Source organism: Hemibagrus wyckioides, linkage group LG12, assembly GCF_019097595.1.
Source record: "Hemibagrus wyckioides isolate EC202008001 linkage group LG12, SWU_Hwy_1.0, whole genome shotgun sequence".
Lineage (NCBI taxonomy): Eukaryota > Metazoa > Chordata > Actinopteri > Siluriformes > Bagridae > Hemibagrus > Hemibagrus wyckioides.
The window spans coordinates 401853-422899 of record NC_080721.1 but is presented as its reverse complement, the minus strand read 5'-3'; the positions used below and the strand labels follow the sequence as shown (position 1 = coordinate 422899).

The window sequence follows — 21047 nt, the reverse complement described above, 5'->3', positions numbered from 1 at the left end:
TGTACTGTAGAGTAGTGTAGTGTAGTGTACTGTAGAGTAGTGTAGTGTAGTGTAGTGTAGTGTAGTGTAGTGTACTGTAGAGTAGTGTAGAGTAGTGTAGTGTAGTGTAGTGTACTGTAGAGTAGTGTAGTGTAGTGTAGTGTACTGTAGAGTAGTGTAGTGTAGTGTACTGTAGAGTAGTGTAGTGTAGTGTAGTGTAGTGTAGTGTAGTGTACTGTAGAGTAGTGTAGAGTAGTGTAGTGTAGTGTAGTGTACTGTAGAGTAGTGTAGTGTAGTGTACTGTAGAGTAGTGTAGTGTAGTGTAGTGTAGTGCAGTGTAGTGTAGAGTAGTGTAGAGTAGTGTAGAGTAGTGTAGTGTAGTGTAGTGTAGAGTAGTGTAGTGTAGTGTAGTGTAGAGTAATGTATAGTAGTGTAGTGTAGTGTAGAGTAGTGTAGTGTAGTGTAGTGTAGAGTAGTGTAGTGTAGTGTAGTGTAGTGTAGTGCAGTGTAGTGTAGAGTAGTGTAGAGTAGTGTAGTGTAGTGTAGTGTAGAGTAGTGTAGTGTAGTGTAGTGTAGAGTAATGTAGAGTAGTGTAGTGTAGTGTAGAGTAGTGTAGTTTACTGTAGAGTATTGTAGTGTAGTGCAGTGTAGTGTAGTGTAGTTTAGTGTACTGTAGAGTAGTGTAGTGTAGTGTAGTGTACTGTAGAGTAGTGTAGAGTAGTGTAGTGTACTGTAGTGTAGTGTAGTGTAGAGTAGTGTAGTGTACTGTAGAGTAGTGTAGTGTAGTTTAGTGTATAGTAGTGTAGTGTACTGTAGTGTAGTGTACTGTAGAGTAGTGTAGTGTAGTGTAGTGTAGTGTAGTATAGTGTAGTGTAGTGTAGTGTAGTGTAGAGTAGTGTAGTGTACTGTAGTGTAGTGTAGTGTAGAGTAGTGTAGTGTACTGTAGAGTAGTGTAGTGTAGTGTAGTGTAGTGTAGTGTAGTGTACTGTAGAGTAGAGTAGTGTAGTGTAGTGTAGTGTAGTGTACTGTAGTGTAGTGTAGTGTAGTGTAGTGTACTGTAGAGTAGAGTAGTGTAGTGTAGTGTAGTGTAGTGTAGTGTAGTGTAGAGTAGTGTAGTGTAGTGTAGTGTACTGTAGAGTAGTGTAGTGTAGTGTAGTGTACTGTAGTGTAGTGTAGTGTAGTGTAGTGTAGAGTAGAGTAGTGTAGTGTAGTGTAGTGTAGTGTAGAGTAGTGTAGAGTAGTGTAGTGTACTGTAGTGTACTGTAGAGTAGTGTAGTGTAGTGTAGTCTAGTGTAGTGTAGTGTAGTGTAGTGTAGTGTACTGTAGTGTACTGTAGAGTAGTGTAGTGTAGTGTAGTGTACTGTAGAGTACTGTAGTGTACTGTAGTGTAGTGTACTGTAGAGTAGTGTAGTGTAGTGTAGTGTAGTGTAGTGTACTGTAGAGTAGTGTAGTGTAGTGAAGTGTAGTGTAGTGTAGTGTACTGTAGAGTAGTGTAGTGTAGTGTAGTCTAGTGTAGTGTAGTGTAGTGTACTGTAGAGTAGTGTAGTGTAGTGAAGTGTAGTGTAGTGTAGTGTAGTGTACTGTAGAGTAGTGTAGTGTAGTGTAGTCTAGTGTAGTGTAGTGTAGTGTACTGTAGAGTAGTGTAGTGTAGTGAAGTGTAGTGTAGTGTAGTGTACTGTAGAGTAGTGTAGTGTAGTGTACTCTAGTGTGAGTGTAGTGTAGTGTCCTGGAGAGTAGTGTAGTGTAGTGTAGTGTAGTGTAGTGTAGTGTACTGTAGAGTAGTGTAGTGTAGTGTACTGTAGAGTAGTGTAGTGTAGTGTACTGTACTGTAGAGTAGTGTAGTGTAGTGTAGTGTACTGTAGAGTAGTGTAGTGTAGTGTACTGTAGAGTAGTGTAGTGTAGTGTACTGTACTGTAGAGTAGTGTAGTGTAGTGTACTGTACTGTAGAGTAGTGTAGTGTAGTGTAGTGTACTGTAGTGTAGAGTAGTGTAGTGTACTGTAGAGTAGTGTAGTGTAGTGTAGTGTATAGTAGTGTAGAGTAGTGTTGTGTAGTGTACTGTAGAGTAGTGTAGAGTAGTGTAGTGTAGTGTAGTGTAGTGTAGTGTACTGTACTGTAGAGTAGTGTAGTGTAGTGTAGTGTACTGTAGAGTAGTGTAGTGTAGTGTACTGTACTGTAGAGTAGTGTAGTGTAGTGTAGTGTAGTGTACTGTACTGTAGAGTAGTGTAGTGTAGTGTAGTGTACTGTAGAGTAGTGTAGTGTAGTGTACTGTACTGTAGAGTAGTGTAGTGTAGTGTAGTGTAGTGTACTGTACTGTAGAGTAGTGTAGTGTAGTGTAGTGTACTGTAGAGTAGTGTAGAGTAGTGTAGTGTAGTGTAGTGTAGTGTAGTGTAGTGTAGTGTAGTGTACTGTACTGTAGAGTAGTGTAGTGTAGTGTACTGTACTGTAGAGTAGTGTAGTGTAGTGTAGTGTAGTGTAGTGTAGTGTAGAGTGTACTGTAGAGTAGTGTAGTGTAGTGTAGTGTACTGTAGAGTAGTGTAGTGTAGTGTACTGTAGAGTACTGTAGTGTAGTGTAGTGTACTGTAGAGTAGTGTAGTGTAGTGTACTGTAGAGTAGTGTAGTGTAGTGTAGTGTAGTGTAGTGTACTGTAGAGTAGTGTAGAGTAGTGTAGTGTAGTGTAGTGTACTGTAGAGTAGTGTAGTGTAGTGTAGTGTACTGTAGAGTAGTGTAGTGTAGTGTACTGTAGAGTAGTGTAGTGTAGTGTAGTGTAGTGTAGTGTACTGTAGAGTAGTGTAGAGTAGTGTAGTGTAGTGTAGTGTACTGTAGAGTAGTGTAGTGTAGTGTACTGTAGAGTAGTGTAGTGTAGTGTAGTGCAGTGTAGTGTAGAGTAGTGTAGAGTAGTGTAGTGTAGTGTAGTGTAGAGTAGTGTAGTGTAGTGTAGTGTAGTGTAGAGTAATGTAGAGTAGTGTAGTGTAGTGTAGTGTAGAGTAGTGTAGTTTACTGTAGAGTATTGTAGTGTAGTGCAGTGTAGTGTAGTGTAGTTTAGTGTACTGTAGAGTAGTGTAGTGTAGTGTAGTGTACTGTAGTGCAGTGTGTGTAGTGTACTGTAGTGTAGTGTGTTTAGTGTGTGTAGTGTACAGTAGTGTAGTGTGTGTAGTGTAGTGTGTGTAGTGTACAGTGATGTAGTGTACTGTAGTGTGTGTGTGTAGTGTACAGTAGTGTAGTGTACTGTAGCGTAGTGTGTGTAGTGTACTGTAGTGCAGTGTGTGTACTGTAGAGTAGAGTAGTGTAGTGTAGTGTAGTGTAGTGTAGTGTACTGTAGTGTAGTGTAGTGTAGTGTACTGTAGAGTAGAGTAGTGTAGTGTAGTGTAGTGTAGTGTAGTGTAGTGTAGTGTAGAGTAGTGTAGTGTAGTGTAGTGTACTGTAGAGTAGTGTAGTGTAGTGTAGTGTAGTGTACTGTAGAGTACTGTAGTGTACTGTAGTGTAGTGTAGTGTAGTGTAGTGTAGTGTAGAGTAGAGTAGTGTAGTGTAGTGTAGTGTAGTGTAGTGTAGTGTAGTGTAGAGTAGTGTAGAGTAGTGTAGTGTACTGTAGTGTAGTGTAGTGTAGAGTAGTGTAGTGTAGTGTACTGTAGAGTAGTGTAGTGTAGTGTAGTGTACTGTAGAGTACTGTAGTGTACTGTAGTGTAGTGTAGTGTAGTGTAGTGTAGTGTAGTGTAGAGTAGTGTAGTGTAGTGAAGTGTAGTGTAGTGTAGTGTACTGTAGAGTAGTGTAGTGTAGTGTAGTGAAGTGTAGTGTAGTGTAGTGTACTGTAGAGTAGTGTAGTGTAGTGTAGTGTACTGTAGAGTAGTGTAGTGTAGTGTAGTGTACTGTAGTGTAGTGTAGTGTAGTGTACTGTTGTGTAGTGTAGTGTAGTGTAGTGTAGTGTAGTGTAGTGTAGTGTAGAGTAGTGTAGTGTAGTGAAGTGTAGTGTAGTGTAGTGTACTGTAGAGTAGTGTAGTGTAGTGTAGTGTAGTGTAGTGTAGTGTACTGTAGAGTAGTGTAGTGTAGTGTAGTGTACTGTAGAGTATTGTAGTGTAGTGTTGTGTATAGTAGTGTAGTGTGCTGTAGTGTAGTGTACTGTAGAGTAGTGTAGTGTAGTGTAGTGTACTGTAGAGTAGTGTAGTGTAGTGTAGTGTAGTGTACTGTAGAGTAGTGTAGTGTAGTGTAGTGTAGTGTACTGTAGAGTAGTGTAGTGTAGTGTAGTGTACTGTAGAGTAGTGTAGTGTAGTGTAGTGTACTGTAGAGTAGTGTAGTGTACTGTACAGTAGTGTAGTGTAGTGTAGTGTAGTGTAGTGTAGTGTGGTGTGGTGTGGTGTAGTGTGGTGTAGTGTAGTGTGGTGTAGTGTGGTGTGGTGTAGTGTGGTGTAGTGTAGTGTGCTTTAGTGTGGTGTGGTGTAGTGTGGTGTAGTGTGGTGTAGTTTAGTGTGGTGTACTGTGGTGTAGTGTAGTGTGGTGTAGTGTAGTGTGGTGTAGTGTGGTGTAGTGTAGTGTGGTGTATTGTGGTGTAGTGTGGTGTGGTCTAGTGTTGTGTAGTGTGGTGTAGTGTAGTGTGGTGTGCTGTAGTGTTTAGTGTTGTGTAGTGTTGTGTAGTGTGGTGTAGTGTAGTGTGGTGTGCTGTAGTGTTTAGTGTTGTGTAGTGTGGTGTAGTGTGGTGTAGTGTGGTGTAGTGTGGTGTAGTGTAGTGTGGTGTAGTGTAGTGTGGTGTAGTGTGGTGTAGTGTAGTGTGGTGTGCTGTAGTGTTTAGTGTTGTGTAATGTGGTGTATTGTAGTGTGGTGTAGTGTGGTGTAGTGTAGTGTGGTGTAGTGTGGTGTAGTGTAGTGTGGTGTGCTGTAGTGTTTAGTGTTGTGTAGTGTAATGTAGTGTAGTGTGGTGTAGTGTGGTATAGTGTAATGTAGTGTAGTGTGGTGTAGTGTAATGTAGTGTAGTGTGCTGTAGTGTTTAGTGTTGTGTAGCGTGGTGTAGTGTGTAGTGTAATGTAATGTAGTGTAGTGTGGTGTAGTGTGGTATAGTGTAATGTAGTGTAGTGTGGTGTAGTGTGGTGTAGTGTAATGTAGTGTAGTGTGCTGTAGTGTTTAGTGTTGTGTAGTGTGGTGTAGTGTGTAGTGTAATGTAGTGTAGTGTAGTGTGCTGTAGTGTTTTGTGTTGTGTAGTGTGGTGTAGTGTAGTGTGGTGTAGTGTAGTGTGTAGTGTAATGCAGTTTAGTGTGGTGTGCTGTAGTGTTTTGTGTTGTGTAGTGTGGTGTAGTGTGTAGTGTAATGTAGTGTAGTGTGGTGTGCTGTAGTGTTTTGTGTTGTGTAGTGTGGTGTAGTGTGTAGTGTAATGTAGTGTAGTGTGGTGTAGTGTAGTGTGGTGTGCTGTAGTGTTTAGTGTTGTGTAGTGTGGTGTAGTGTGTAGTGTAATGTAGTGTAGTGTGGTGTAGTGTGGTGTAGTGTAGTGTGGTGTGCTGTAGTGTTTAGTGTTGTGTAATGTGGTGTAGTGTGGTGTAGTGTAATGTAGTGTAGTGTGGTGTAGTGTTTAGTGTTGTGTAGTATGGTGTAGTGTGGTGTAGTGTAATGTAGTGTAGTGTGGTGTAGTGTAGTGTGGTGTAGTGTGTAGTGTAATGTAGTCTAGTGTGGTGTGCTGTAGTGTTTAGTGTTGTGTAGTGTGGTGTAGTGTGTAGTGTAATGTAGTGTAGTGTGGTGTGCTGTAGTGTGGTTTAGTGTGGTGTAGTGTAATGTAGTGTAGTGTCGTGTGCTGTAGTGTTTAGTGTTGTGTAGTGTGGTGTAGTGTAGTGTAGTGTAGTGTGGTGTGCTGTAGTGTTTAGTGTTGTGTAGTGTGGTGTAGTGTGGTGTAGTGTAGTGTAGTGTAGTGTGGTGTGCTGTAGTGTTTAGTTTTGTGTAGTGTGGTGTAGTGTAGTGTGGTGTAGTGTGGTGTGCTGTAGTGTTTAGTGTTGTGTAGTGTGGTGTAGTGTGTAGTGTAATGTAGTGTAGTGTGGTGTAGTGTGGTGTAGTGTAGTGTGGTGTGCTGTAGTGTTTAGTGTTGTGTAGTGTGGTGTAGTGTGGTGTGGTGTAGTGTGGTGTGCTGTAGTGTTTAGTTTTGTGTAGTGTGGTGTAGTGTAGTGTGGTGTAGTGTGGTGTGCTGTAGTGTTTAGTGTTGTGTAGTGTGGTGTAGTGTGTAGTGTAATGTAGTGTAGTGTGGTGTAGTGTGGTGTAGTGTAGTGTGGTGTGCTGTAGTGTTTAGTGTTGTGTAGTGTGGTGTAGTGTGGTGTGGTCTAGTGTTGTGTAGTGTGGTGTAGTGTGGTGTAGTGTAGTGTGGTGTGCTGTAGTGTTTAGTGTTCTGTAGTGTGTAGTGTAATGTAGTGTAGTGTGGTGTGCTGTAGTGTTTAGTGTTGTGTAGTGTGGTGTAGTGTGGTGTAGTGTGTAGTGTAATGTAGTGTAGTGTGGTGTAGTGTAGTGTTTAGTGCTGTAGTGTTTAGTGTTGTGTAGTGTGGTGTAGTGTGGTGTAGTGTGTAGTGTAATGTAGTGTAGTGTGGTGTAGTGTAGTGTGGTGTGCTGTAGTGTTTAGTGTTGTGTAGTGTGGTCTAGTGTGTAGTGTAATGTAGTGTAGTGTGGTGTGCTGTAGTGTTTAGTGTTGTGTAGTGTGGTGTAGTGTGGTGTAGTGTGTAGTGTAATGTAGTGTATTGTGGTGTAGTGTAGTGTGGTGTGCTGTAGTGTTTAGTGTTGTGTAGTGTGCTGTAGTGTGTAGTGTAATGTAGTGTAGTGTGGTGTAGTGTGGTGTAGTGTAGTGTGGTGTGCTGTAGTGTTTAGTGTTGTGTAGTGTGCTGTAGTGTGTAGTGTAATGTAGTGTAGTGTGGTGTAGTGTGGTGTAGTGTAGTGTAGTGTGGTGTAGTGTTTAGTGTAGTGTAGTGTAGTGGAGTGTAGTGGAGTTCAGTGCAGTGTAGTTTTGTGTAGTGTCGTTTAATGTAGTGTAGTGTAGTGTGGTGTAGTGTAGTGTAGTCTAATGTAATGTAGTTTTGTGTAGTGTTGTGCAGTCTAGTTGTGTACTAACCGATCTGTCCATAGGCGATGCTGATGAGACGCTCGTTAACCAGCTTGTCTCGCAGAGGGTTACGGGGCTGACGCTTCATGATGTCACTTTCTGCTGCTTCATAGGCCAAGGAGATGGCAGGTACCTGGAAGGGCAGACAGACTGATAAGGTGTGCGTGTGTGTTTCTGTGTGTGTGTGTTTGCAGTAGATTCAGTACTCTGTATCTGTATGTGTGTGTCATCACTGTGGATGTGTGTGTCGTACCATGTCAGTACCCAGGTCAATGCACAGAATGGTAATGGTCCCAAGAGGAAGAGGAATATTAACCAGGATGAAGAACAGGAAGGGAGTGATTTCAGGTATGTTGCTCGTCAAGGTGTACGCGATCGATTTCTTTAAATTATCAAAGATCAGACGTCCTGAGCAGGTGACACAAAGAAAACACATCATTACTACATTTTCAGGATCACAGATAGTATGTACCAAAACAGTATCATCCCTCTCCTCCCCTCCCCTCCCCTCCCCTCCCCTCCCCTCCCCTCCCCTCCCCTCCCCTCTCCTCTCCTCTCCTCTCCTCTCCTCTCCTCTCCTCTCCTCTCCTCTCCTCTCCTCTCCTCTCTCCCCCTTCCTCTTTTCCTCCCCCCTCCCCCCAATACCCTCCCCTCCCCTCCCCTCTCCTCTCCTCTCCTCTCCTCTCTTTCTCTCTCACCCTCTTCCACGCCAGTGACAATAGAGGCAAAGTTGTCATCTAGCAGGATCATGTCAGCTGCCTGCTTGGAAACATCAGAGCCGGAGATTCCCATGGCCACACCAATGTCTGCCTTTTTCAGAGCTGGAGAGTCGTTCACTCCATCACCAGTCACGGCCACGATGGCACCCTGAGATGAACAAAGACATTTTAATACAGAGATAAAACAGATAGAAATGTTGTAGAAAAGAAGGAAAGCATTCTTTAATACAGGACAAAAGAGTAGTTCTAATTTGTGTGTGTGCGTGTGCACCTGTCTCTGGCAGCCCTCTACAATGATGAGCTTCTGTTGTGGGGAGGTCCTGGCAAAGACAATCTCGGTGTGGTTCTTCAGAACTTCATCCATCTGCTCCTGGGTCAGATCCTTCAGATCCGAGCCGTGGATGACGCATGCTTTTGCATCCCTGATAGAGAGTGAAGTTAAGACAAAGTCAAGATAACAGATCATTGTTTCATCCAGAACATTGACATACATGGTAGTGTAGTTATCAGAATACATTACCTGGGGTTAACCTGGCTAACGGGGATATTAAGACGAGCAGCGATGTCCTCCACTGTCTCATTGCCTTCAGAGATGATTCCTACTCCCTTCGCAATGGCCTTGGCTGTGATTGGGTGATCTCCTGTTACCATAATGACCTTAATGCCAGCCGATCTGCATTTGCCCACAGCATCCGGCACAGCAGCACGCGGAGGGTCGATCATAGACATTAGACCCACGAAGCAAAGATTATCTGTCTGGAAGTTCACATCATCTGTATCGAAGGCAAACCCTTTAGGGTACTGGTCCTCAGGCAAAAACAAATGGCAGAAACCTGCATGGAGAAGAGACAAGAAAAATTTAGTCTGATAGTCCTTCAATAAATCCCATGATCCACATGCTCCACATGTTCTACAGGAACTCAACCATAGCTAATGCAGATGTCGAAATCCAGGCCATTCAGTCGTTACATGACCTCAGACATTTCCCAAGTCCAGAAAGCTTAAAAAGGCATAGGTTAAAGGTTAAAAAGGCAATGCTGTATTGGGAATGAGGATTACATCCATGTGTCAGCGGGGGAGGGGTCGATCATCAGCACGAAGAGAGGGGATTAAACCAGCAGGCATCTAGTGACCTGTGTTCTACTGACCTGTGTGTTTTTACCCACTGACATACAGCACATACCTATGTCTTTTGCTTGCAGTAGAGGCTGTGAACCAGAGATAGATGGAGCTGACACACACACACACACACACTCACACACACACATGCATGGACTTGAAATTGAGTTTAAACTTGAATGTCAAACAAACTGATTTCTCTTTTGGAGTCGCTCCTACGCTGGATAAAAAAGGACAGGAGGAACCCGATTAAAAATACCTGAAGCTTCTTTCTCCTCCTATCAAAGCCAGGAGTGTCTAGACGGAGGAGTTCGGGATGAAGGATAAAGTTTGGCTAAAATAATTGTTGATATTGTGTGTGAAAACCCTATAAACCTCATGTTATAGAGAAAAGTTTTGACATGAGATGTGGACAGGATGAAGGACTCGGGCTTCTGCTCATTCCTCTTGATAAATCGTCTCTAATTTCCTACACGGATATCCCAGTACACGGATCATTCTGATGCACTTGCAATTTTAAAATCCATCATAAATAAAGTCCAGGAAGCTGCAAGCACCTTCATCCTCTTTTTATAAAAAAGCACTGACTGCATGAATGACTCTTTAAGCTAAACACTAAATATGAATTATAGTGGAAAATCCTGAGCTGTGTATTAATCCAGCTTTACTTCATTGCTGAGTCTGCATTAAAGCTGATTGAACTACACAAGACGGCAATTTTGCATGTGCTCAGAATTGAATGTGATAGAAATGAGTTCCCTAAATGTGAGAATTTAACCTGTGAGGCTGTTTTGGGTTCTGACGCCACCAGATTTATATAAGTGAGAATATGAAGAAGGCTGCTCCTGGAATATTATAATATTTGTTAGGAATATTTAACAGTAAGGTCACTATAACAAAGAGATGAGACAAGGCAGCACTAGAGGGCAGGAAACCGCTCACAACCTCTCACTAATAGCTTACTGTTACATTAGAAATTCATGGCTTTATGTGGTAGTTTATTGAGACTTTGAGACTTGAAAGCTCTGGGAATTTCTGCACACAAGCATGAAGATGATTTCTCTTGAAACAGAACTACTGAGTAAACCGATGTTTAAACCCAGGACTCACCCAGGACTCTCTCTCCCAGTCCTCCCAACTCCAGGTAGGCGTTCTGGAAGGCCTCCTTCATCTCCTCATCCATGGGCTGCTCTTTACCCTGCATCATGATGGTGGAACAACGCTCCAGAATGCGCTCTGGTGCTCCCTTCATCACCAGCAGGTAGCGGTTATCATTGTCGTCCTCTGTCTCATGCACTGAAAGCTGGAAAAGGAATAAACATTCCCACTGATCCAAAAACACAATGTCTAGAAGTTTCCTAATGTCTGAATGCTGCAGAGTTGATGAGGAAAACACTGCAATGTAAAGAAATCTGGTGGCTCGTCCTCTTAAGACACGCTACTGTCACAAACCAAACTATTCATCTTTTAGGTCTGATACGCTGCAAATGGTTTATGGTAATTGTATAATAGGAAATACTAGAATCTGAACATTCAAGATCCTGTCAAAGGCTGTGATGTATTTTTTTTTGCCTTGCTATTGTTAAGGAGGTGGGGGGGAGGTTGGGGTGGGGGGTTCAGGGTTTTGAGACCTAGCACCAACAGGCTGTCGGGTTCTGGAGCAAGGCCCTTAATCTCTCTGCTCCAGGGGCAGAATATAATGAGTGACCCTGAGCTAGACCCTAGATACCTAACACACTGGGATATGCACAGAAAGAATTTCACTGTAGAATATATCTGACAAATAATGGTTCTTCCACACACTCTATAGCTACATGGACCATTCAAAAAAGTCTTAACAGAAATCTTGATCAAATATTAAAAGGTAATTTTGAGTAAACATGTTTAGCACAGGGCTTTCTCTACAGGTGGCTTTGGATGAAAGAGTAAATATTAAAAACCATGTTGTCTTTAGTTTAGGAGTATATAAATTGCTATAAAAGAATCACAGATATGTTACAGTAAAAACAGCCCAAAGATGAAGATGACTTTAATAAATAAAAATCCCTATGGCATATTTAGCATAAATTCACAGACACCAAACTGCTCCATGATCTAATAGCTTCTAGTACACGATGTGTTTGGTGAAGAGGGATCATCACCAGATGGTGTTAGCATTGCTTGACTGATGTACTACAGCAGGATGACAAGTCATCCCTGCCTATGGACTTTATTAAAAATCCCAATCCCCAAAAATCTCCATAACTCTCATCAATGACCAATCTCTCACCTGGTACTTGTTGGTGGAGTTAAAGGGAATCTCAGCCACCTTCTTGTTCTTGTCCCTCATGGCTTTGACCGAGCCACATGAGAGCTCGATACACTTCAGCAGAGCTGACTCAGAGGCGTCACCGGCCACATCCCGCTTGAGAATGGGCAGAGATTCCTGACCTGCCTTGAACACTGCCCTATTACAGAGAGCAGCCACACGGGCCAGTGACACCCATGTCACAGAGGTCTTATCAAAGGATGTCCCTGAAAGGAAAGTTAACACAGTTGATGTGAAATACAATAATATTCCCCTTCATAATATCCACAGGCTCATATGGCTATGCAGAGAAGAAGGCTGATACACTGCACCGCCGTCATTTCACCTCTCACCTCTCTACACACCATGAAAATAAAAGGATTGTGTTCACAGAAAAAGAGGATGCGACTAACAGTGCCTTTTTTCAATGCCTCTGAACGCATATCACTTGACACTCCTGACTGCACCAGCCTAACCTTCCCCTTCCTGCTTTAAACCTGCTGTTAATGAACCTCTAGTTATTTTTGTTCACTTTTCCAAAATGTACATAAATTCACTATAAAACTATAGGTCTGAATATCACAGATATATATATTAGTATGCGCAAAGTGTTTCCTGTCTCACCGGACTGGTCCTCAGTAGTGTCAGCCTCATGGATCTGATTGTCGAACCACATATGGGCGACGGTCATGCGGTTCTGAGTCAGGGTGCCGGTCTTATCTGAGCAGATGGTGGAAGTGGAGCCCAAAGTCTCAACAGCTTCAAGGTTCTTCACCAGGCAGTTCTTACGAGCCATGCGTTTAGCTGTAAGGGTCAGACATACCTAAACCGAGGGATCGAGAGAGGGACAGATTGAAAGAACCAGGGTGGTGAACCAGAGAGAGGGAAAAAGATTGCAGAAGTTGGAGAATGAGTAAAAAGGTTTAGAGAAAAATGTGAGAAAAGAAGAGAAAAGAAAGAAAATCAGTATTAGTGAAACTCCATCAGACATTCTACTGGTCCAATGCATTCCAGTGCACTTGCAGATCATTCAGGATTTGAACAGCAAAGCTCGAACCGCAAGCCACAGGTGCAGCTCAAGATCACGCACATTCTCCATTCAGCAAGCACAGCTTTGCACAACACAGCTAAGCCAAGCAACAACAACAGTCCCCGAGTGCAAGTGTGTCAAAATCTCTCAGCAATCACTGCCATCAGCCAGTGCAAGCAGACTAGATAATACTAATACTAATACTTTTCAGCTTTTCACACTGGCCTAGGCCTTCAACAGTGAGAGTCTGAAAAATGAGCACAAGAGAAAACACAAAGAGACAGCGATAGAGTCATGAAGAGAGGAATGAAAAGAGGGTACAAAGCCACAAAAGACAAAAAAAGTCACAGAGCTGTCACAGACACACACACTCACACACACAAACACAGGACCAGCAACACCAAGGAATAAACATTAACACTGACTACGTAAGCAATATAAAAAAGAGACGCTATGTGGAAGAATTTGAAAGAAGTATCGACTTACACACACACACACAGACACAGACACAGACACACACACACACACAGGCACCAACATTTCTTAGAAAAAAGATCCCACATGGGCATTTCCTGTCCCCAGGCCTCGGCCAGCCTACATTTTAAAACAGCAGGATCTGAAAACACTTTTAGAGGAAAAATTAACTTAATTTAATTTCATTGTAAAGGTGTGCATATGTGTGTGTAAAAGTCTTTTTCCTGCTTGCAAAAACATTCTAGAACCTTCTCTTGAGCACCGCCCACAGATTTCAAGCTGGAGTCTGGACTCTTTCTAGGTCATTTAAAACCATGGTTCTTCTCTTGGTTAAACTGTTCTTCTGTTGGATGTATGCTTTGGATCGTTGTCATGTTGAAAGGTTTTCTTCTTCAGCTTCCTATCACACACCTGAAGGTTTTGCAGCTATCATGATTCCATCAGCCCCAGTTTTGGCTCCACCACCACCATGCTGCACTGTGGGTGTGGTTATCTTTGCATACATTTGGTAATTATAGAATTATTATATCATGTATAATTTGTTTCATCAGACACATTTTGCCACATGAACGCCTTTGGTCCAGACGTGTGTGAAGATTAGGAGAGCTTGTTGTCACATGCAGAGAGGAATCAGATTTTCCTGCAGCTCTTCTGATGTTGCTGTAGGTCTCTCAGCAGCCTCCTGGGTGAGATTTTGTCTTGTCCTGTTATAAATGTTCAGGACATCCTATTTTTAGTGACATAACTGGGCAGCTCAATTTATCTATTTATTACTGATGACCTTTTTGGCTTTCCACAATACATCTAATCTAAACTTTCTGTATAGAATCATTAAGTTAAATAAGTGCTTGTCCAGTCTCCAGGTGATCTAGGAAAAGAGGTTTGTTCAGTTTGTTGGCACCTCGCTCAACCTAGCCCCCCCAACCCCCCAAACAACACACACACACACACACACACACACAGTACAATGTGTACCACTCACACAACCACAAAAACATGGAACTGACATGCACACACAGCGAAATAAAAAAGATTATGTGACTCTCACAGTGACAGTAGCGAGGAGTCCTTCAGGTACATTAGCCACGATGATGCCAATGAGGAAAATGACAGCTTCCAGCCAGCTGTAGCCTAAGATGATGGACAGGATGAAAAAGGTGACTCCCAGGAAAACGGCTACGCCCGTGATGATGTGGATGAAATGTTCGATCTCTTTGGCGATGGGAGTTTTGCCCGTCTCGAGACCCGAGGTCAGTGTGGCGATGCGACCCATGACGGTCCGATCTCCAGTGCACACCACGATGCCGCGAGCTGTACCTGGGGAACGTAAAGCAATACACAACAGGATTAGGTTTAACATGCTACATTTGCTCACTTTGAATATAAACAACTGCTAAAGCAATAAAATAATGAAGTTTAAATGACTTCTCATGCAGTACTGTCTATTCTGGAACAAGTAGTTTTATTTTATTTGAGTTATACACACAGCATTTCAGAGTTAAAACCTACAGTTCCTGCCTCACAGCTCCAGGGTCCCAGATTCCTTCCTGAGCTCTGAGTACAATGAGTCATCTCTGAGTCTGCATGGGTTCTCTTAGAACCTCCCAAAAACTGGTGTGAAAGTGTATGTGTACAGAAGCTATTGTACAACATTTCATTTCGTATAAAAACACCATGACCACATAGAACACGCTAGATCTAAAAGCCATCCGGGCTTGGTGTGTGAAAAAAAATTTTTTCTTAGAGCTAGAGCTAAAAAAGTCCCTTTAGAATGGTTTTCACTTTACTCACTCTATAATTGTTCTGTTTATGAGTGATGGAGATTTAAAGGAAGAAACCCTGTTTCAGACATGTGACCTTGCTGTGACCTTCAGCCATATTGGATCTGATGACTTCATATACAGGAAATTCTACAAAAAAAATTCAACCACTTGCTCTCAAAAAATATCATTAAAAATTTTACTCAGCAGTAAACCACTTGAACCACTTGTGGTGGCTCTCAGGTCGAGTCATTGATGCGGATCATAAGAGGGGACTCTGTGCACAAACTGTGTCTGTATGCTGCTGACCTTTTGATATTTGTTTCCGATCCAGACAGATCCATACCTTGTGCTAGCCCTAATGAAGGAATTTGGGCAGGTCTTGGGGTATAAACTGAATCTTCATAAGAGTGAACTCTTGCCTATAGATTCAAGATTCAAGATTCAAGAAGCTTTATTGTCATTTCAACCACATATATCTGACGCAGTACATAGTGAAATGAAACAGCGTTTCTCCAGGACCTGGTGCTACAGAAACATACAACATAAAGATCAAACACAAGAACAACACAGAGCTACGACAGACATTTGTCAAAGCCACATAAAGTGTACAGTGTGCAGCTGGGTGCAAACAGAGCAATGACAAGACAGTGCAGAAACAATGAGTACAAAAAAAACAACACAAAAACACAGGACACTTAGTGCCGAAAAAAAAATTAAAGAACATATGTAATGGAATGTAAGTGAAACAAAATTAGATAAGATGAAATGATGTAAAAAATATTGTGCAAAAATACAACAGCAGCGGTTGAGGTAGTGCAAATAGAAATAAATTTAAATATAACTATAGCAGCAGATGACAGGTAGAGGTAGTGCAATAAGTAATGAACAAAATAAATTATGTGTGTGAGAGAAAGAGAGAGTGTGTGGGTGTGTGTATGTGTGTGTGTGAGACAGAGAGTTATGTACAGTTCAGTCCTGAGTGTGTGTGTGTGCGAGAGAGAGAAAGAGTTTTTTGTACAGTTCAGTCCTGGGTGTTGAGGAGCCTGATGGCTTGAGGAAAGAAACTGTTACACAGTCTGGTTGTGAGGGCCTGAATGCTCCGGGAACCTCTTTCCAGATTGCAGGAGGGTGAAGAGTGTGTGTGAGGGGTGTGTGGGGTGTGTAAGAGTGTGTGTGAGGGGTGTGTGGGGTGTGTAAGAGTGTGTGTGAGGGGTGTGTGGGGTGTGTAAGAGTGTGTGAGGGGTGTGTGGGGTCATCCACAATGCTGTTGGCTTTGCAGATGCAGTGTGCGGTGTAAATGTCCTTGATAGAGGGAAGAGAGACTCCGATGATCCCAAACCAGGCAGTGATGCAGCTGCTCAGGATAAATTCCACAGCTGTAGCCTATCCCCTTTTAAAATGGCTGTTCAAGATTTCATTGGACAATTTTAATTATTTAGGCATCTGTGTAACCAAGAACTACTCTGACTTGTTTAATCATAATTTTTGTCCTCTGCTGGATTGAATAACTGAAGATTTTCACTGTTGGCCTCTTTCTCTTGCTGGTAGGGTAAACTGTATAAAAATGAACATACTGCCTAAATTCCTTTATCTTTTTCAGTGTATCCTGGTATTTATTCCAAAGCATTTCTTTAACTCTCTGAATAGTTTCTATTTCTCAGTTTATTTGGAACCGAAGAACTCCCAGAATTGCAAATTGGCATATTGCAAAAAAACTAAGGAGTTGGGTGGATTAGCACTACCTAACCCTAACTTCAATGATCAGCCTCAACCCTGGTTGAGGACTGAGGAGGCTGCAAGTGAACGCTCTTCACTTACATCTCTTCTGTGTCTCCCTTTATTGTTCTCTTCTTTAAAGTTTTCTAATAACGTTTTTTAATAAATAATAATTTAATAAATAAATAAATAATTTTCTAATAAAAATTGTCTTAAGATTTGCAGACAACACCTATCTTATGCCTTGTCCATTCTAATCCTCTTTTTCCTCCCTCTTTCAATGATTGGGATTTTGCAGCCTGGGTGGATCATGGGATTGTATCTATTAAGGATCTTTACATTGATGGTACATTTGCATCATTTGAACACCTCTCTGAAGTTTTTAACTTGCCAAGGTCACATTTTTTCAGGTATTTGCAGATCTGGGATTTTGTCTGCAAGCATTTCTCTGGGTTCCCATTAATTCCACCCTTTACTCTGATTGATATCATTTCCAATAGTAGTCCTTATCAAATTGGAGCCATCTCTAAGATTTATAACATATTGCTCATGTACCATCCCTTGGCCTCCAACAGTCTGCGTCTTATATGGGCCAGGGAGCTCAACATTGAGATAGAGACAGAGACCTGGCAGTCAGCTATGAAATGTGTTCATATATCAGTTTGTGCTCTTCACAGGGTTTTACAGTGCAAAGTAGTCCACAGAGTCCACTGGTCTAAATGTAAACTAGCTCGTATGTTCCCTGGCATTGATTCAAGTTGTGATAAATGTCATGTAGAACCAGCTAATTTAACTCACATGTTCTGGACTTGTTCTGCTCTGTCTCTTTTCTGAGAGTCTGTCTTTGATTCACTCATTCACTCTCAGCTGTCACATCTATTAACATTCACCCTTCTCATTAATTGCCCTGTTCAGAGTTTTCCCCCTGATTGTGAGTTGCCATATTATTTTGCTGAGTTAGTAGCTTTTCTTTCATTACTAGTGAGGTGCTGTATTTTGATGGAAAAGCCCTCACCCCCATCCACACTCAGTGGATAAAGGATGCCTTATTCTTTGTTAAAATGGAAAAAATTAAACACACTCCGAGGTTCCGTGGTTAAATTCTCCAAAATTTGGTTACCCTTTTTGGAGTGTGTTCAGTCTCTGTTGATGCAGTCTCTACTGATGTAGTCTCTATTGATTGATCGATTGGCTGATTGCCCAGTCTGCTATGCACTATTAATCTGTACTTACCAGGCAAGCACGTAATAGGTACAAATATTTCCTGCAAGTAACCCCCCTCCCCCCCTCCTTATTTCTCTTCCTCCCTTTTTCCTAATTTGTTATTCAGGTTACCCCCCCTCACCCGCCAGGATTAATTAATGGCTACTTCATTTCAACTTATGTTTGTATTGTTTTATACAGTGTTTCCAGGTGAGGGTATGTAGGTGATATTATTATTATTGCTATTATTATTATTTTTTGTGATTTTATTTTCTTCTTTTTTTTACTCGTTTGTTTTTTTGCTGTTGTTAAAAATTCAATAAATAAATCATGAAAAAAGAGAAAGAGAGAAAGAGAGAGAGAGAGAGAGAGAAATGTTAGAGTGAAAAGGACACTGATGAACATGTAGAGGAAATGAGAGCACCCGTTGTCATGACAACTTTCTTATCACCCATTTAACAGCAGACTGAAAACACAGCATGACACAAGTCATGAGTAAAAAGGATTAAAGGAAAACATCTAGTAAAGCAGTAGAACAGTGAAGCAGTGAAAAAGTGAGGCAGTGTGGAACAGTGAGGCAGTGTGGAACAGTGAGGCAGTGTGGAACAGTGAGGCTGTGGAACAGTGAGGCTGTGGAACAGTGAGGCAGTGTGGAACAGTGAGGCAGTGTGGAACAGTGAGGCAGTGTGGAACAGAGAGACTGTGGAACAGTGAGGCAGTGTGGAACAGAGAGACTGTGGAACAGTGAGGCTGTGGAACAGTGAGGCAGTGTGGAACAGAGAGTCAGTAGAACAGTGAGGTAGTGGAACAGTGAGGCAGAGAAAGAGTGAGGTAGTTGCTATGACAGCTGTACCTTCCACGCAGTTGGTTGAGAAAAAGGCAATGTTACGGGTCTCTAGGGGGTTGTCATGGGTACAGTCAGGTGATCTGGTCTGGGGTTCTGATTCTCCCGTCAGTGAGGAGTTATCAACCTGAAACAACACAGTAAACACCACATCACTGAGACATCTGTGGAATAACAGCTGTGTGTGTGTGTGCGTGTGTGTGTGTGTACCTTGCAGCCATGAGCGGAGATGATCCTCAGGTCAGCAGGGATCCTGTCTCCTCCTTTCACCTCCACCAAATCTCCAGCTACCACCTCCTCAGCATTAATCTGCAGCTTCTCACCTTCACGGATCACTAACGCTTGCTATCACACACACACACACACACACACACACACACAGAAATTTCTGTTTGCATTTGTACAGACAATGCCTTTCACATGAACTTTGTATTTATTAGGGGTCAGGTAATGATACCTGGGGCACCATGTTTTTGAAGGACTCCATGATCTTTGAGCTTTTAGCCTCTTGGAAGTAGGAGAAGCAGCCAGTGATGATAACCACAGCAGATAAGACAATGCCCAAGTACAACTAAGAAAAGGAAAAAAATAGATTCAGAAATGTGCAAAAGAAATGAACACAAATGATTCTGCAGTCCAACGCTCTCTTGTCGTTGTGTTCTAGACATCTTTTACAAATTATTCTTCACTATTCCTTTCTAGCCTCCTAATCCCCCCAACCCACCCACCCATTTGTCTGTGTGTGTGTGTGTGTGTGTGTGTGTGTGTGTGTGTGTGTGTGTGTGTATCCTCACATTGTCTCCAGCTGGTTCGTCTTCTGTAGCCGCCTGGATGGCATAAGCCAGGAAGCAGAGGATGGCTCCAATCCACAGCAGGATAGAGAAACCCCCAAAAAGCTGGCGACAGAACTTAACCCACTCCGGGGTGGTGGGTGGAGGAGTGAGAGCATTTGGACCATCTCGGGCCAGGTACTCGGCTGCTTTAGCGTTAGTTAGACCCTAGAGAGATAAGAAGAGTGTGTGGGATCTGTATTACTCACCAAATGTGTAATGATCATCCTGTCTCACAGCTTTAATTATTATAACACTCTCTTGAATATCAGCATCTCATTAATGATCAGAAGAACATTCCATCACATGCCATTTTGTGACTCATCATCTCTCCATAGTGTAGGTTCTCTCTACACACTCATCAGCCATGAAGATGACTACAGTCACACTCAGAGGGCAGAACTTCACAGCCCAAAGGTTCTGGGTTCTAATTTATTCTGCTACGATATATGATCACACATCAGAGCATTACTTTTAGATTTATTTATTATATGTAACACTGCTGATTTTCAGGAGGTTGTGTGATATAACGCTGAACATCTTGTATTGATAAGATCCATAAGATGGCTTATTATTTCTGCTACTGCATTTATGTAGGTTTGCTTGGTCTCTGATGCAGAAGGCAGAACAAACAAACAAACAAACAAACAAACAAACAAACAAACAAATAAATAAATAAATAAATAAATAAATGCTCCATTAAACCTACCTGCACAATATCCGTGTTGTACTTTCGGCACACTTCCTCGATTGACATCTTATGCTCTGTCTATTACACAGAAAGCAACAGAAATATAATAGAAAGAGAGAGAGAGAGAGAGAGAGAGAGAGAGAAAGACAGAGGAGATATTTAGGAAGGTATTAATTCCACTCAGGATATCACCTGGACATTAGGATACATCGTAGGCTAGCCTAATGAATTTGCAGCCCAGATATTCCAAATATTCAGATATTTAAAAATGCTCAAGGAATCCTATTCTATTTCTTTTTACATTCTACACTGGTCATCGTGTCCTCTTCTTTCCTTTCATAGATATTGATTCTTCTTCTTCTGGTTAAATGACATGTCAGGAAGTGTAATGCAGATACACAGTGTAGCCAGAAGTATGTGTACATCCGACCCTCACACCTATATGCGCTTTGATGCACGTCTCGTTCCTGAGTTATTCTCCTCTGGTGTCATCATGAGCTCCACTCTTCTGTGAAGGTTCTCCAATAGATGTTGGATTGAGCATTAGTGAGATGTAAGAGTGAGGAGATCTGGGGTCCGGTCGATGTTCCAGTTCATCCTAAAGGTGGTCAGTGGAGTTGAGTCAGAGTCAGGGCTCTGTGCAGGACACTCCAGATCTTTACTCCAACCTTTACCTCCACACCATGTCTTCATGCAGCTCAGGGGCTTTTTGCTGGAACAGGGCTTGGACTCCAGTGAAGAGAAACTGTAATGCTACAGGATTAAGAAACGTTCTATACCACTGTGTGCTTCCATCTTAGTAGCAACATCTTAAGAAAGAACCACACATGGATGACATGATCTGGGGTGCACATACTTCTGACCAGAGAATTTATTTTGCCCAAGGTTTATTACCTGAGATTTAATATACCATTGGGTTTGGGTTTGTCCTAGTTCAGCAGGTGTGTTTTGTCTTACCAGTGGCACCTCCTTCTTCAGGTCATCTAGATCTTTCCCTCCCTTCTTCTTTGGAGACTCCTTCTCATCGTTGTCCTGCGTGGTCGCCACGCGGTAGCTGTCTGACCGTCCATACTGGGAGAAAAAGTAAAAAAAAAATACAATGAGTCTAGAGCTGGTGAGATAACAAACAATCTAGTGTGTAGAAGGTAACCACCATCTTCTGCTCCTTCTGTGGTGAAGATTCCCGACGTTATGCCCTAAACTCTTACTGCACTAAAACATTACATAATTAATCACTTTATCTATCTATATATATATATATATATATATATATTTCATGTCTCCTGTGTGTGTGTGTGTGTGTGTGTGTGTATGGGTGTGTATATGTGTGTATGTGT

At 42.1% G+C, this 21047-nt stretch overlaps 1 protein-coding gene across 1 annotated transcript in view; it reads right to left on the bottom strand.

Moving 5' to 3' along the window:
• LOC131362534 (sodium/potassium-transporting ATPase subunit alpha-3) overlaps positions 1 to 21047 on the bottom strand; it is a 107995-nt gene that overhangs the window by 68938 nt on the left and 18010 nt on the right. Inside the window, exons 2-16 of the mRNA XM_058404576.1 lie at positions 20668 to 20781; positions 19729 to 19788; positions 18984 to 19187; positions 18647 to 18760; positions 18400 to 18534; positions 18199 to 18316; positions 13712 to 13980; positions 11784 to 11982; positions 11142 to 11386; positions 9983 to 10175; positions 8274 to 8586; positions 8025 to 8175; positions 7733 to 7901; positions 7288 to 7442; positions 7044 to 7167 (exon numbers count right to left, since the gene is read on the bottom strand). Coding sequence (XP_058260559.1) covers positions 7044 to 7167; positions 7288 to 7442; positions 7733 to 7901; positions 8025 to 8175; positions 8274 to 8586; positions 9983 to 10175; positions 11142 to 11386; positions 11784 to 11982; positions 13712 to 13980; positions 18199 to 18316; positions 18400 to 18534; positions 18647 to 18760; positions 18984 to 19187; positions 19729 to 19788; positions 20668 to 20781 — 2563 coding nt within the window. The remainder of the gene's footprint in view (positions 1 to 7043; positions 7168 to 7287; positions 7443 to 7732; positions 7902 to 8024; positions 8176 to 8273; positions 8587 to 9982; positions 10176 to 11141; positions 11387 to 11783; positions 11983 to 13711; positions 13981 to 18198; positions 18317 to 18399; positions 18535 to 18646; positions 18761 to 18983; positions 19188 to 19728; positions 19789 to 20667; positions 20782 to 21047) is intronic.